The sequence below is a fragment of the Dendrobates tinctorius genome, unplaced genomic scaffold, assembly GCF_039654945.1.
Source record: "Dendrobates tinctorius isolate UK_male_01 unplaced genomic scaffold, ASM3965494v1 ptg000264l, whole genome shotgun sequence".
Classification (NCBI taxonomy): domain Eukaryota; kingdom Metazoa; phylum Chordata; class Amphibia; order Anura; family Dendrobatidae; genus Dendrobates; species Dendrobates tinctorius.
In genome coordinates, this window is record NW_027361931.1 from 927,378 (window position 1) to 941,722 (window position 14,345).

The 14,345-nt window shown below is 47.1% G+C and overlaps 1 protein-coding gene across 1 annotated transcript in view; it reads left to right on the forward strand.

Annotated features, from left to right (window-relative positions):
- Positions 1-292: 292 nt before the first annotated feature.
- PEX6 (peroxisomal biogenesis factor 6) overlaps positions 293-14,345 on the forward strand; it is a 212,565-nt gene continuing 198,512 nt past the window's right edge. The window contains exon 1 of the mRNA XM_073558995.1: positions 293-480. Within this exon, the coding sequence (XP_073415096.1) occupies positions 340-480 (141 nt within the window). The 5' untranslated portion in view covers positions 293-339. The remainder of the gene's footprint in view (positions 481-14,345) is intronic.

A 14,345-nucleotide genomic window follows, 5' to 3' on the forward strand; every position in this document is an offset into this window, starting at 1 on the left:
CTAGTGAGTGACCCTATGCCAGAAATAATAGGTCGCCCTGGTGGGCTAGTAGTATTTTTGTGTATTTTTGGAAGGTGATAGAGAAAGGGTTGGTAAGAAACTTCTTTTCTTGTTCATTTATGGCATTGTTAGAGAAGGCTTCAGTTATTAAATGATTATATGAAAAAATATCAAATGGCATAGGGTCATTTTTGACAGGTTTATAAAAATTAGTATCTGAGAGGATTCTATTGGCCTCTTTAATGTAATCAGATCTATCTTGTACCACAATTGCTCCCCCCTTATCAGCAGGCTCTGTCGGTCTTGAAGGTATTCCGGAGTACCTGAAGGATTTCGAAGATGTGTTTTCCAAAAGTGAGGCTGAGGCGCTGCCACCACATAGACCCTACGATTGTACCAGTACCAGAAGACTGGAGAAGAGCAAATGTTGTTCCTATCTTCAAAAAGGGGAAGAAGGTGGACCCAGGCAACTATAGGCCGGTGAGTCTGACTTCTATACCAGGAAAGATCTTTGAACAAATTATTAAACAACATGTATGTCAGTACCTGGATAAGAATGAAGTGATTAAACAGAGTCAGCATGGGTTTGTAACTAATAAGTCATGTCAGACTAACTTAATTTCCTTCTATGACGGAATCACTGATTGGGTGGATCAAGGAAATGCTGTAGATATAGTATATCTTGACTTCAGCAAAGCATTTGACAAAGTCTCTCATACAATCCTTATTGAAAAAATGACTAAGTATGGAATGGACAAGGCAACTGTTAGGTGGATTCATAACTGGCTTAGTGATCGGACTCAAAGAGTGGTCGTAAATGGCTGCACATCCAGTTGGAAGAATGTCTGAAGTGGGGTACCACAGGGCTCTGTCCTGGGCCCTGTATTGTTCAACATCTTTATCAATGATTTAGATGAAGGAATTGAGGGTAAACTGATTAAATTTGCTGATGACACAAAGCTAGGAGGGATAGCTAATACTAGAGAAGAGAGAGAGGGGATTCAAAAAGATATAAATAAACTGGAGAAGTGGGCAGCAACTAACAGAATGGTTTTTAACAGGGAGAAATGCAAAGTACTACATCTGGGCAATAAAAATGAAAAAAGCATATATAGAATGGCAGGAATAGGGCTAAGTGACAGCACATGTGAAAAAGACTTGGGTATACTAATAGATCACAGACTGAATATGAGTCAACAGTGTGATGCAGCAGCAAAAAAGGCAAATGCAATTCTAGGATGTATTAACAGAAGCATACAGTCTAGATCACGTGAAGTCATTATTTCCCTCTACTCCTCTTTGGTCAGACCTCATCTGGAATATTGTGTCCAGTTTTGGGCACCACATTTTAAAAAAGACATCAACAAACTGGAGCAAGTTCAGAAAAGAGCGACCAGAATGGTGACCGGTCTGCAAACCCTGTCTTATGAGGAAAGGTTGCAGGATTTAGGAATGTTTAGTTTGCAAAAGAGAAGACTGAGAGGAGACTTAATAGCTGTCTACAAATATCTAAAGGGCTGTCACATTGTAGAAGGATCAACTTTATTCTCATTTGCACAAGGAAAGACTAGAAGCAATGGGATGAAACTGAATGGGAGGAGACACAGATTAGATATTAGAAAAAACTTTTTGACAGTTAGAGTGATCAATGAGTGGAACAGGCTGCCACGAGAAGTGGTGAGTTCTCCTTCAATGGAAGTCTTCAAACAGAGGCTGGACAGACATCTGACTGGGATGATTTAGCGAATCCTGCTTTGAGCAGGGGGTTGGACCAGATGGCCCAGGAGGTCCCTTCCAACTCTACGATTCTATGATTCTATGATTCTATGATTCTATGTACCATTGAGTTAGTACCCGGGTCCAAGTTACCTAAGGCTCAATTTGTTCAATTTGTCCGGGCCTGAGCGCCAAGCCATGAAGGAGTACATAGCTGAGAGTCTCCGCAAAGGGCATATCAGCCCTTCTGTGTCACCCGTGACAGCAGGATTCTTCTTTGTGAAGAAGAAAAATGGTGGTTTGCGGCCGTGCCTCGACTTTCGGGAACTTAACAAGATAACGGTTAGGAACACTTATCCACTTCCCCTCATCCCAGACCTATGTAACCAGTTATCTGGGGCCCAATGGTTCTCCAAATTAGATCTCAGGGGGGTCTACAACCTGATAAGGGTTCGGGAAGGGGACGAGTGGAAAACTGCGTTCCTCACATCTGAGGGACGCTTTTAAAACCTGGTTATGCCCTTTGGGTTAACTAATGCCCCCGCTATTTTCCAGAACTTTATCAATGTTGTGTTTTCTGACCTGATAGGCCGTTTTGTTGTCGTTTATTTGGATGACATTTTGGTGTATTCCCCGGACAGTCAGTCTCACTTACAACATCTTCAGACAGTTCTCCAGAGACTCAGGGAGAACCACCTGTTTGCTAAATTGAAAAAATGTTCGTTTTTTGTACAGGAACTGTCTTTTTTGGGGCTGATTGTATCTTGTGAGGGGTTTCGTATGGACCCTAAGAAGGTGCTGGCGATCGCAGACTGGGTTCAGCCTCATGATCTCAAGGGGCTCCAGCGCTTCTTGGGATTTGCAAACTATTACCGGAGCTTCATTAAAGGTTTCTCTCAAGTGGTTAAACCACTCACAGATCTTACCCAGAAGAGGGCTGATATAAAAAATTGATCGGAACTCACTAAGGAGTCCTTCTCAGCTCTTAAGAAATGTTTCATGTCCGCCCCGATGTTGGTCCAGCCAGACCCGTCCAAACCATTTATTGTGGAGGTGGATGCTTCTGAAGTAGGGGTGGGGGCAGTATTGTCCCAAGGTCCAGCCACCCTTACTAATCTCAAACCCTGTGCCTTCTTCTCCAAGAAGTTCTCATCCGCTGAGAGAAATTATGACATAGGCAATAGAGAACTTCTTGCGGTCAAGCTGGCATTCGAAGAATGGAGGCACTTTTTGGAAGGGGCAGCCCACCCTATCACTGTTATCACGGATCACAAAAATTTGGCATACCTTGAATCTGCTAAGAGGCTTACTCCTAGACAAGCCCGTTGGTCACTTTTTTTTTCACGCTTTCAATTCTCCATTACTTTTCGGCCAGGGTCCAAAAATGTTAAAGCTGATGCCCTGTCCAGAAGTTTTGACCCGGTGTCTCCCCTCGAGCCGCCGTCCTCCATTCTTCCCCCAGGGGTGGTAGTGGCGGGGGTCTCATCAGAGTTGGAACAAGAAATTTTGAGGGCTCAGTTCCTAGCTCCGACGACCAGGCCAGGGGATAAATTGTTTGTTCCGGATTTATTGCGGCCTAGACTTCTGCAGGAGTTTCATGAGTCTAGGTTGAGTGCTCATCCCGATATCACGGCTACTAGAGAGGCAGTAGCCAGGATTTTTTGGTGGCCTTCATTGGGGTCCGATGTCAAGAAATTTATTGCTGCTTGTGGAGTTTGTGCCCGTTCCAAAAGCTCGCATAACCGGCCGGCTGGGGAACTCATACCTTTACCGGTTCCTGATAGGCCATGGACTCATCTCTCCATGGATTTTATTACCGGTCTTCCACCTTCCAGGGGCAATACCGTGATCTGGGTGGTGGTGGATAGGTTTTCAAAACAGGCCCATTTCATTCCCTTGGCAGCACTACCCTCAGCAGAAACATTGTCAAGGTTGTTCGTCCAGCATGTGGTCCAATTGCATGGGGTACCCCTGAATGTGGTGTCTGACAGAGGTGTGCAGTTTGTGGCCAAATTTTGGAGGGCATACTGTATGAAATTGGGCATCTCACTCTCCTTCTCGGCGGCATATCACCCGGAGAGTAATGGTCAGACGGAACGCACCAATCAATCCCTGGAACAAATTCTCAGGTGTCTGACCTCCGCCAGACAGGAGGATTGGTGTGATGCATTTCCATTGGCGGAATTCGCTTTTAACAACCGGGTGAGTCAGTCCACCAACATGTCCCCATTCCTAATCAATTATGGGTTTAATCCTCATTTTGGGGAGTTTTCACGGGTGGATTCCGGTTGTCCAGGGGCAGAGGGGTCCGTCGAACGGTTAAAAAACCTCTGGGCTGAAGTCCAGCGTAATATCTCTCGGGCCCAGGGGAGGTACAAATATTTTGCTGACAAAAAGAGGGCCCCCGGACACATGTTTCAGGTGGGGGAGAAGGTTTGGCTTTCCACACGTAACATCAACTTGAAGGTACCGTCAGCTAAATTGGGACCAAAGTTCATTGGTCCGTACGAGATTGTGGAGATAGTCAACCCGGTGGCATTTAGGTTGCGTCTCCCCGCCTCCTTAAAGATATCCAATGTGTTCCATAAATCTCTGTTGAAACCCATGGGGTCTGTCAAGGAGGACTCCGAGTCTGTTGTTCCTCCAGTGTTAGTGGAGGGTCACTTGGAGTGTGAGGTTGGACATATTGTGGACTCTCGGCGGGTGCGCCGCTCTTTGCAGTACCTGGTCCACTGGAAGGGATATGGACCGGAGGATCGCTCATGGGTTCCTGCTCACTCTGTACATGCAGATCGCCTGGTTCGGGCTTTCCATGCCAAGTACCCAAGGAAGCCTGGGAGTCCAGAGGCCCCCCGTTGAGAGGGGGTACTGTCATGATCCCAGTGCAGGTTTTGACCTGCACGTCAGGGGTTAATGTCTTGAGCTCAGTGCAGGCTTTGACCTGCACACCTGGGGTTAATTATTGTGGCCTCTCTTTGGTTCAGGCAGAGCTTTTTATTGCCCTGAGATACTCCAATCCCTGTCAGTTATACTTTTGCCCTTGGCATTGTGTGGTGACCCCTGAGTGTGTTTGTGCTGTGCTCTGGTTGCTTGATTCTCTGTGTACGACTCGGTCTGTTCTCTGGATATTGCTTTGGATTCTGCTTGGTACCGTCTATGTCTGTTTGGTTTTGACTTCTGCTTGGCCCTGCGTTCTGTCTCATCCCTGGTACTTTACTGATATCTCTGTGTATTACCTCCGTTTTGCCTGTCTCTGAGTATTTCTGTATAGTTTCCTGCCATCTCTGAAAGCAGGATGCTAAGCCCCGCCCCTTGCAGTCACATGACCTTAGGTCCTGTGACTTCTTGCTAAACTTCAGCGTCCACAGGTCCTGTGTATCTGTACTTTCTGGCTGTACCTGACCCCGGGCCCCCCTCCAGTGCGGGTGAGTCCCTGCTCAGTGGAGGCTGCACGCCGGCGCTGACAGGATCCTGACAGTCTTGCTATGAAGGAACACATTGCTGAAAGTCTCCGTAAAGGGCACATCAGACCTTCAGTTTCCCCAGTTGCAGCAGGATTTTTCTTTGTTAAAAAGAAAGATGGTGGCCTACGTCCCTGCCTCGACTTTCGAGAACTCAACAAGATTACCATCAGGAATACATACCCCTTACCCCAGATTCCAGATTTGTGTAACCAGCTCTCTGGGGCTAAGTGGTTTTCCAAATGGATCTTAGAGGGGCCTATAACTTGATAAGAATCAGAGAAGGAGACAAATGGAAGACAGCTTTTCTCACATCAGAGGGGTTATTTGAAAACTTAGTGATGCCATTTGGTCTCACTAATGCGCCAGCTGTCTTCCAAAATTTCATTAATGTGGTATTTGCGGACCTTATTGGCCGCTTTGTTGTTATCTATTTAGATGATATCCTAATATATTCTGCTGACAAGGATTCTCATTTACTGCAAGTCAGAACGGTACTTCAAAGACTCAGAGAAAATCAACTATTCGTTAAGCTTGAAAAATGTACATTTTTTGTCCAGGAATTATCATTCTTAGGGCTCATTATCTCGCCAGAAGGGTTTCGGATGGATCCCAAGAAGGTGCAAGCCATTGTGGAGTGGGTCCAACCTCAGGACTTGAAAGGACTCCAGCGCTTCTTGGGATTCGCGAACTATTATCGCAGGTTCATCAAAGGCTTTTTGCAGATAGTTAAGCCTCTAACTGATTTCACGTGTAAAGGGGCGGATATTAGGAATTGGTCTCCTTCAGGTAGACAGTCTTTTCTCGTTCTGAAGAATTGTTTTATGTCTGCCCTGATATTGGTTCAACCAGACCCATCCTTGCCATTTGTCGTGGAAGTTGATGCTTCAGAGGTGGGGGTGGGGGCGGTGTTGTCTCAGGGGCCAGCTACTCTGACTAACCTCAGGCCTTGTGCCTATTTTTCAAAAAGTTTTCTCCAGCAGAGAGAAACTACGATGTTGGGAATAGAGAGCTTCTGGAAATCAAGTTGGCGTTCGAAGAGTGGAGGCATTTTTTGGAGGGTGCAGCTCACCCTATCACGGTCATCACTGATCACAAAAATTTAAAGTATATTAAAACAGCCAAAAGATTGACTCCCAGGCAGGCCCGTTGGTCACTTTTTTTTCCAGGTTTCAATTCTCCATTACTTTTCGTCCAGGGTCTAAAAACGTGAAAGCAGATGCATTATCACGTAGTTTTGAGCCGTTGTCCACCCCTGACCCGCCGTCCTCCATTCTTCAACACGGGGTGGTTATAGCGGATCTGTCATTGGAATTGGAGCGAGAGATTGTGGGGGCTCAATCTTTAGCTCCAAGGTCCAAACCTGCACATAAATTGTTTGTTCCACAACACTTGCGCACCAATCTCCTGCGGGAATTCCATGACTCAAAATTAGGCGCTCATCCAGGTATTACTGCCACATGCGAGGCAGAAATAAGAGTCTTTTGGTGGCCTTTAATGTCTACAGAGATTAAGAGGTATGTCGCAGCATGTGGGGTATGCGCCCGTTCCAAGAGCTCTCATTGCTGGCCGGCCGGAGAATTGGTGCCTTTACCAATCCCAAGAAGACCATGGACTCATATGTCCATGGACTTCATTACTAATCTCCCTCCATCCCGGGGTAATACTGTGGTTTGGGTAATTGTGGACAGATTCTCCAAGTTGGCACACTTTGTACCTATGGCTACGTTACCGTCAGCAGAAGTTCTTTCTAGACATTTTCTTTCCCAGGTGGTTCGTCTTCATGGGGTTCCTATGAACATTGTATCTGATAGAGGGAGTCAATTTGTAGGGAAATTTTGGCAGGTTTTTTTGCAAGAAGCTGGGGATATCTCTGTCTTTCTCCTCAGCCTACCACCCAGAAAGCAATGGACAAACGGAGCGCACTAACCAGTCGCTGGAACAGATTCTCCGGTGTTTGACTTCCACCTTGCAGGATGACTGGTGTGATGCCTTGCCGTTGGCGGAATTCGCCTTCAACAATCGAATAAATCAATCCACTGGTAGGTCACCGTTTTTTATTAATTACGGATTAAACCCTCATTTCGGGGAATTCTCACGTCTGGATTCTAAATGTCCGGGGGCTGAGGACTGCATCAACCGGGTCAGTGATCTGTGGTCTAAGGTGCGTTTGAATATTTCCAAAGCACATGGGAAATATAAATATTTCGCAGATAGTAAGAGGGACTCTGGTCAGACGCTACAGTGTGGAGATAAGGTGTGGCTTTCCACGCGAAACATAAACCTAAGGGTACCCTCCGCCAAACTGTGGCCGAAATTCATTGGCCCTTATGAGATAACCGAGGTGATTAACACGGTAGCGTATCGCTTACTTCTCCCTTCATCTTTGAAACTCCATGATGTGTTCCATAGGTCCTTGCTCAAACCATTAGGTTCGGTGGAAGAGGAAACAGGGTTCCTTCCAACTCCGGTATTGGTTGATGGGCATATGGAGTTTGAAGTTCAACACATTGTACATTCTCGATGGGTTCGCGGGTCTATGCTGTACCTGGTACATTAGAAGGGGTACGGTCCGGAAGACCAGTCTTGGGTACCGGCCAAATTGCTCGATATTCTGAAAGGCCTGGGGGTCCAGAGGCCCCCCGTTGAAAGGGGGGTACTGTCTTGGTTTACTGGGAGGTCAGGGTAGGTTTGGTAAGGGTTAACATGGAAAGCGTCTCTGTGGATCCAGGGAGGGGTCTTATAGCCTCATGATAGAGCCATCCCCTGTCGTTTATACTCTTAGCTGAGTGTGCCTGACCCTGTTATGTTTGTGCTTCATGCCTATCGTTGTTTGTCTGCTTGGTGTTTGATCCAGTCCCGTCACGGTTTACGTCTCTTGTCTGCTGATTCTGTACCTCGCTGCCCGTTCTGTGTATGACTAGTGACTACGTTCTGACTTCCCTTCTGAGCATCCCTCCTGTACCTCGCTGCCCGTTCTGTGTATGACCTTTGGCTACGTTTGACCCTCCTTTGAGTATCCCTCCTGTACCTCGTTGCCCGCCCTGTGTATGACCTTATTGCCTGCCTGACTATTGTTATTTCTCTGCGCCGCTTCTTTACCAGTGTTGTCATCGGCGCTGCAGGAGCTCGGCTGTAGCCCCTCCCAGCCCTCTGACGCGCGGTCATGTGGCCGCAGGTCCTGCGGGCATCGAGCGCTTCACTATCGCTCTGCCCTCCCCGTAGGTCCTGGAGCTGGATTACTCATACCCGCGCTGTGCTCCTACCTCTCATCGCTGTGGGTAAGGAGCCTCCACATACTTGCTATTGGTGTCCTTGTCACCTGGATAACAGGGCGGTTACTCTGTCCCTGACACTATAAACGACCGTCACAGTTTTTTTAAGACATTAAGAGATCGAAATGCCTCTTTGGTGTACAGAGGATTTCATTTTTGGGATTTATTTTGTCTCCGTCGACTATTCAAAATGGATCCGGCCAAGGTACAGGCCATTTATGATTGGGTTCAGCCCACTTCTTTGAAGGCTCTCCAGAAGTTTTTGGGTTCTGCTATTTCTAAATTTATAGGTAATTTTTCTGGTATTGTCAAACCACTGACTGATCTGACCAAGAAGGGCGCTGATGTGCTGAATTGGTCTCCAGAGGCTCTCTCGGCATTTCAGGATCTTAAGCGGAGATTCACTTCTGCTCCGGTTTGACGTCAACCTGATGTCTCACTTTCATTTCAGGTGGAGGTAGATGCTTCTGAGATTGGTGCGGGAGCTGTTTTCTCCCAAAAAGATCCTGTGACTTCTAAAATGAATCCCTGTGCCTTCTTTTCTCGAAAGTTATCCCCATCTGAACGCAACAATGACGAGGGGAATCGGGAATTGTTGGCCATGAAATGGGCATTTGAAGAGTGGAGACATTGGTTGGAGGGAGCTAGACATCAAGTTGTGGTCCTCACCGACCACAAGAATTTGATTTATCTGGAGTCGGCCAAACGCTTGAATCCTAGACAGGCTAGGTGGGCCTTGTTTTCCACGCTTTTTAATTTTGTGGTCTCTTTTCTTCCTGGCACTAAGAATGTTAAGGCAGACACCCTTTCTAGGAGTTTCTTTGCTGATTCTCTTATTGTGACCGAGCCTACTACCATCCTAGGTGAGGGGGTAGTTCTTTCTGCCATTTCACCCGATTTGAGACGCGCCCTGGAGGAATTTCAGGAGGATAAACATGAGCGTTGTCCTATGGGAAAATTGTATGTTCCTGACCAGTGGAGGAAGAGATTGATGTCTGAAGTTCATTGCTCCGAATTGGCTGGTCATCCAGGTATTTTTGGTACCAGAGATTTGGTGAGTCGGTCTTTTTGGTGGCCTGCCTTATCTCATGATGTCAGGAATTTTGTGCAGTCCTGTGGAACTTATTCTCATTCTAAACCCTGTTCTCGTTCTAGTGGGTTGTTGATGCCCCTGCTGGTGCCCAAGAGGCCATGGACCCATATCTCAATGGATTTTATTTCTGATCTTCCTGTCTCTCAGAGAATGACTGTTATCAGGGTGGTTTGTGATAGATTTTCTAAGATGGTCCATCTTGTACCACTCCCAAAGTTGCCATCTTCCTCAGAGTTGGTGCCCTTGTTTTTACAACAGGTGGTTCGGTTGCATGGGATTCCTGAGAACATTTTGTCGGACACAGGAGTCCAGTTTGTTTCCAGATTCTGGAAAGCATTTTGTTCCAATCTGGGAATTTTATATCTGCTGATCAGGATGACTGGGTCTCATTTTTGCCCTTGGCCAAATTCGCGGTAAACAATAGAGCTAGTTCTGCCACTTTGATGTCGCCCTTTTTCTGTAACTTTGGGTTTCATCCTCGATTTTCTTCAGGGCAAGTGGAATCTTCAGCCTGCCCAAGTGTGGACACTGTGGTAGAGAGAATGCAGCAGATTTGGGACCAAGTGGTGGATAAGTTGTCCCACTCTCAGGAAAAAGCCCAACGGTTTTCCAACCGGCATAGGACCATTGGTCCCCGGTTTAAAGTGGGTGATATGGTTTGGTTGTCGTCAAAGAATATCTCTATGAAGGTTGCGTCTCTAAAGTTCAAGCCAAGATTTATTGGACCTTATAGGATTTTGGAGATTCTTAATCCTGTTTCTTTTCGATTGGCTCTTCCAGTTACGTTTAAGATTCATAACGTATTTCATAAGCCTCTGTTGAAGAGGTTTGTTGAGCCAGTAGTTCCTGTGGTGGCGCCTCCTGACCCTGTATTGGTTGAAGGCAATGTAGAATATGAGGTAGAGAAAATATTGGATTCTCGTTTGGCTAGACGGAGACTCCAGTATTTGGTCAAATGGAAGGGTTATGGCCAGGACGATAATTCTTGGGTCTCTGCCTCTGACATTCATGCCAATAGATTGGTTCGTGCTTTTCACTGGGCCCATCCTGATCGGCCTGGTGGTGTGGATGAGGGTTCGGTGACCCCTCCTCAAGGGAAGGGTACTGTTGTGAACTCATTTTCTGGTCTGCCTCTGGTTTCTGGTGAGGGAGCTGGTTGTGCTGACAGAGGAGTTGTGAGTTCTCTTTCCGGGCTCCCTCTGGTGGTGGCAGGAGGTAGTGAAGCTGATCTAATTAACAGAGACCTGCCACCTGATAATGAGGAAGAGGATTGGACATCTGGAGTCTCAGACTGGATTTAAGACAGCCGACTCCCTATTCCCATGCTGGTGATTTTTTCCTGCCTCCTGATGTCTTAGTTTCCAGCTCAGTTCCTGCCTTCTCAAGCTAAGTTGTCTGTGATAATGTTCACATTTGATTTGGTTTGGTCTATTCAGTTTTTTGTGTGGTCAGCCAGCCCCGGCTGGTGTTGTGCTGAATTTCCACTCTTATGTCACTGTATGTGCCAGTTTGCGTTTTGTCCCTTATTAGATTGGCCTCTTTTTGCTCTGTTCTCAGAATATGCCACAGTGCTGATATAGTGGGAGAAGTCTAGTGACTTCAGGGTACTTTTTGCTATCAGAAGTGTTGGATATTTTTGCAGGATTTTTTGGCGTGATTGCAGACAGTATCTTTCCTTTCCTGTCCTTTCTAGCTAGTGTGGGCCCCATCGTTTGCTCAACCTATTTTCCTACCTGTGTTCATGTTTTCATCTTGTCTCACCGTCAATACATGTATGGGGGCTGTCTATTCCTTTGGGGGTCTGCTCTGGGGCAGTTTAGATTTCCCCTTTTCTTGCTTTAGGCTTATTTAGTCCTCTGGCTGTGACGAGGCGTCTAGAATCATCGTAAGTACGCTCCACGGCTGCTGTTAGTTTTGTGGTTAGGATCAGGGGTCTGCAATCCGCGTAGTTACCAACCTCTCTGGTTTTCTGTGACTTGGCTTGGTCTTGTTTTTCTCCTCGGAAACCCATTCATAACAGCCCCCATTACGTTTGTGCAGTGTCCACTTCCAGTGCCTGTGCTGCCCCTATTTCATTTGTGCAGTGTCCACTTGCAGCGCTTGTGCTGCCCCCATTACATTTGCGCAGTGTCCACTTTCAGCGCTCGTGCTGCCCCCAATACTTTTGCGCAGTGTCCACTTCCAGCGCTCATGCTGCCCTCAGTACGTTTGCACAGTGTCCACTTCCAGCGCTCATGCTGCTCCCATTACGTTTGTGCAGTGTCCACTTCCAGCGCTCGTGCTGCCCCCTTTACGTTTGCACAGTGTCCACTTCCAGCGCTCATGCTGCCCCCATTTAGTTTGCGCAGTGTCCACTTCCAGCTTTCGTGCTGCCCCCATTACGTTTGCGCAGTGTCCACCTCCAGTGCTTGTGCTGCCCCCTGTTATAAATGGGTCACCGAGGAGGATAGCATGCACAGGCTAAGCCACAGAAAACCAGAGAGGTTGGTAACTAAGCGGATTGCAGACCCCTGATCCTGTCCACACAACTAGCAGTAGCCGTGGAGCGTACCTACGATGATCCTAGACGCCTCGGTACAGCCGGAGAGCTAACTAAGCCTAAAGCAAGAAAGGGGAAATCTAAACTGCCCCGGAGCAGACCCCAAAGGAATAGATAGCCCCCAAACATATATTGCCGGTGAGACAAGATGAAAACACAATCGCAGGCAGGAAAATAGATTGCGCAAACTATGGGGCCCACACTGACTAGACAGGACAGGTAAGGAAAGAAACTGTCTGCAATCACGCAAAAAACCCTGTTCAACACGTCTGATGCACAAAAAACACTGAAGTCGCACGACTTCGCCCCACTAATCAGCACTCTGGTATATTCTGAAAGCAAAGCAAAAAGAGACCAATATAACAGGGGACAAAACAAACTGGCACAAGCAGTAACATATGGGCGGTGATTCAGCACAGCCCCAGCCGGAGCTGGCTGACCCGCACAAAGCAGAGATAGACAAAACCAGATCAAATGCAAACAGAATAGCAAATGAACCACTTAGCTGAACCATGCAGTGACAGAGCAGGAGACATCAGACCTCAGAAGGCACAGGAAGAAAATCATCAGCAGGGATAGAGGGAGTCGGCTGTCTTAAATCCCAATCTGAAACCCCAGATCACCAGTCGTCTTCCTCATCATCAGGTGGCAAGCCTCTGTCAATCAGATCAGCTCCACTACCTCCAGTAACCACCAGAGAGAGCCCAGAAAGAGAACTCGCAACTCCTCTGTAAATCTGACCAGCTCCACTACCTTCAGTAATAACCAGAGGGAGGCCAGAAAGAGAATTCACAACAGTACCCCCCCCACTTGAGGGGTCACCGAACCCTCATCCACGCCACCAGGCCGGTCAGAATGGGTCCGGTGAAGGGCACGAACCAATCTTTCGGCATGAATGTCAGAAGCAGAGGTCCAAGAATTATCCTTCTGGCCATAACCCTTCCATTTGACCAAGTACTGAAGTCTCCGTCTAGCCAAACGAGAATCCAATGTTTACTCTACCTCATACTCCAAATTACCTTTAACCAATACAGGGTCAGGAGGCACCACCATGGGAACTACTGGCTCCACAAACCTCTTCAACAAAGATTTATGAAACAAGTTATGAATCTTAAACGTAACTGGAAGAGCCAAACGGAAAGAAACGGGATTAAGGATTTCCAAAATCTTATAAGGGCCAATGAATCTTGGCTTGAATTTTGGAGACACAACCTTCATAGGAATATTCTTTGAAGACAACCAAACCATATCACCCACTTTAAACCGTGGACCAATGGTCCGATGCCGGTTGGAAAATCGTTGGGCTTTTTCCTGAGAGTGGGACAACTTATCCACCACTTGGTCCCAAATCTGCTGCATTCTCTCTACCACAGAATCCACATTTGGGCAGGTCGAAGATTCCACCTGCCCTGAAGAAAATCGAGGATGAAACCCAAAGTTACAGAAAAAGGGTGACATCAAAATGGCAGAACTAGAATTAGCGCGAATTCGGCCAAGGGCAAAAATGAGACCCAGTCATCCTGATCAGCAGATGTGAAACATCGCAAATAGGATTCCAAATTCTGGTTTGTTCTCTCAGTTTACCCATCGGTCTGAGGATGAAATGCAGAGAAGAAAGATAACTGAATTCCCAGTTTGGAACAAAAAGCTCTCCAAAATCTGGAAACAAACTGGACTCCTCTGTCCGACACAATGTTCTCAGGAATCCCGTGCAACCGAACCACATGTTGTAAAAACAAGTCCACCAACTCAGAAAATAGATGGCAACTTTGGGAGTGGTACAAGATGGACCATCTTAGTAAATCTATCACAGATCACCCAGATAAGTCATTCTCTGAGAGACAGGAAGATCAGAAATTAAATCCATTGAAATATGGGCCAGGTAGAAAGTTCCGGAACCTCCAACGTGGCCCACACGACAGCTATGCCGATGTGGTGCAAGGACTCAGGACTCACTTTGACCAGTGGATCCACGGACTGTCAGTGGACACCTTTGACCTGCTGAAAGACCTGATTATCAAATACCAGTTCCTGCATCTCTGCCCAACTGAGGTCCGACAGTTCATCCTGGACCGAGAACCAACGAATGCGGACAAAGCAGCGCAGATCGCTGACAACTATGAGGCCAGAAACCGGAGACTCGGAAGCCAGTCACTACCAGCTGGAGAGAGGGTAAGCCTGCAACCAACCCCAGTGCCCCTGCCAGCCGTCCCTCCAGAGGCCCTGTCCCTGTTGCCAACACCAGGCCTACTACTGACAGT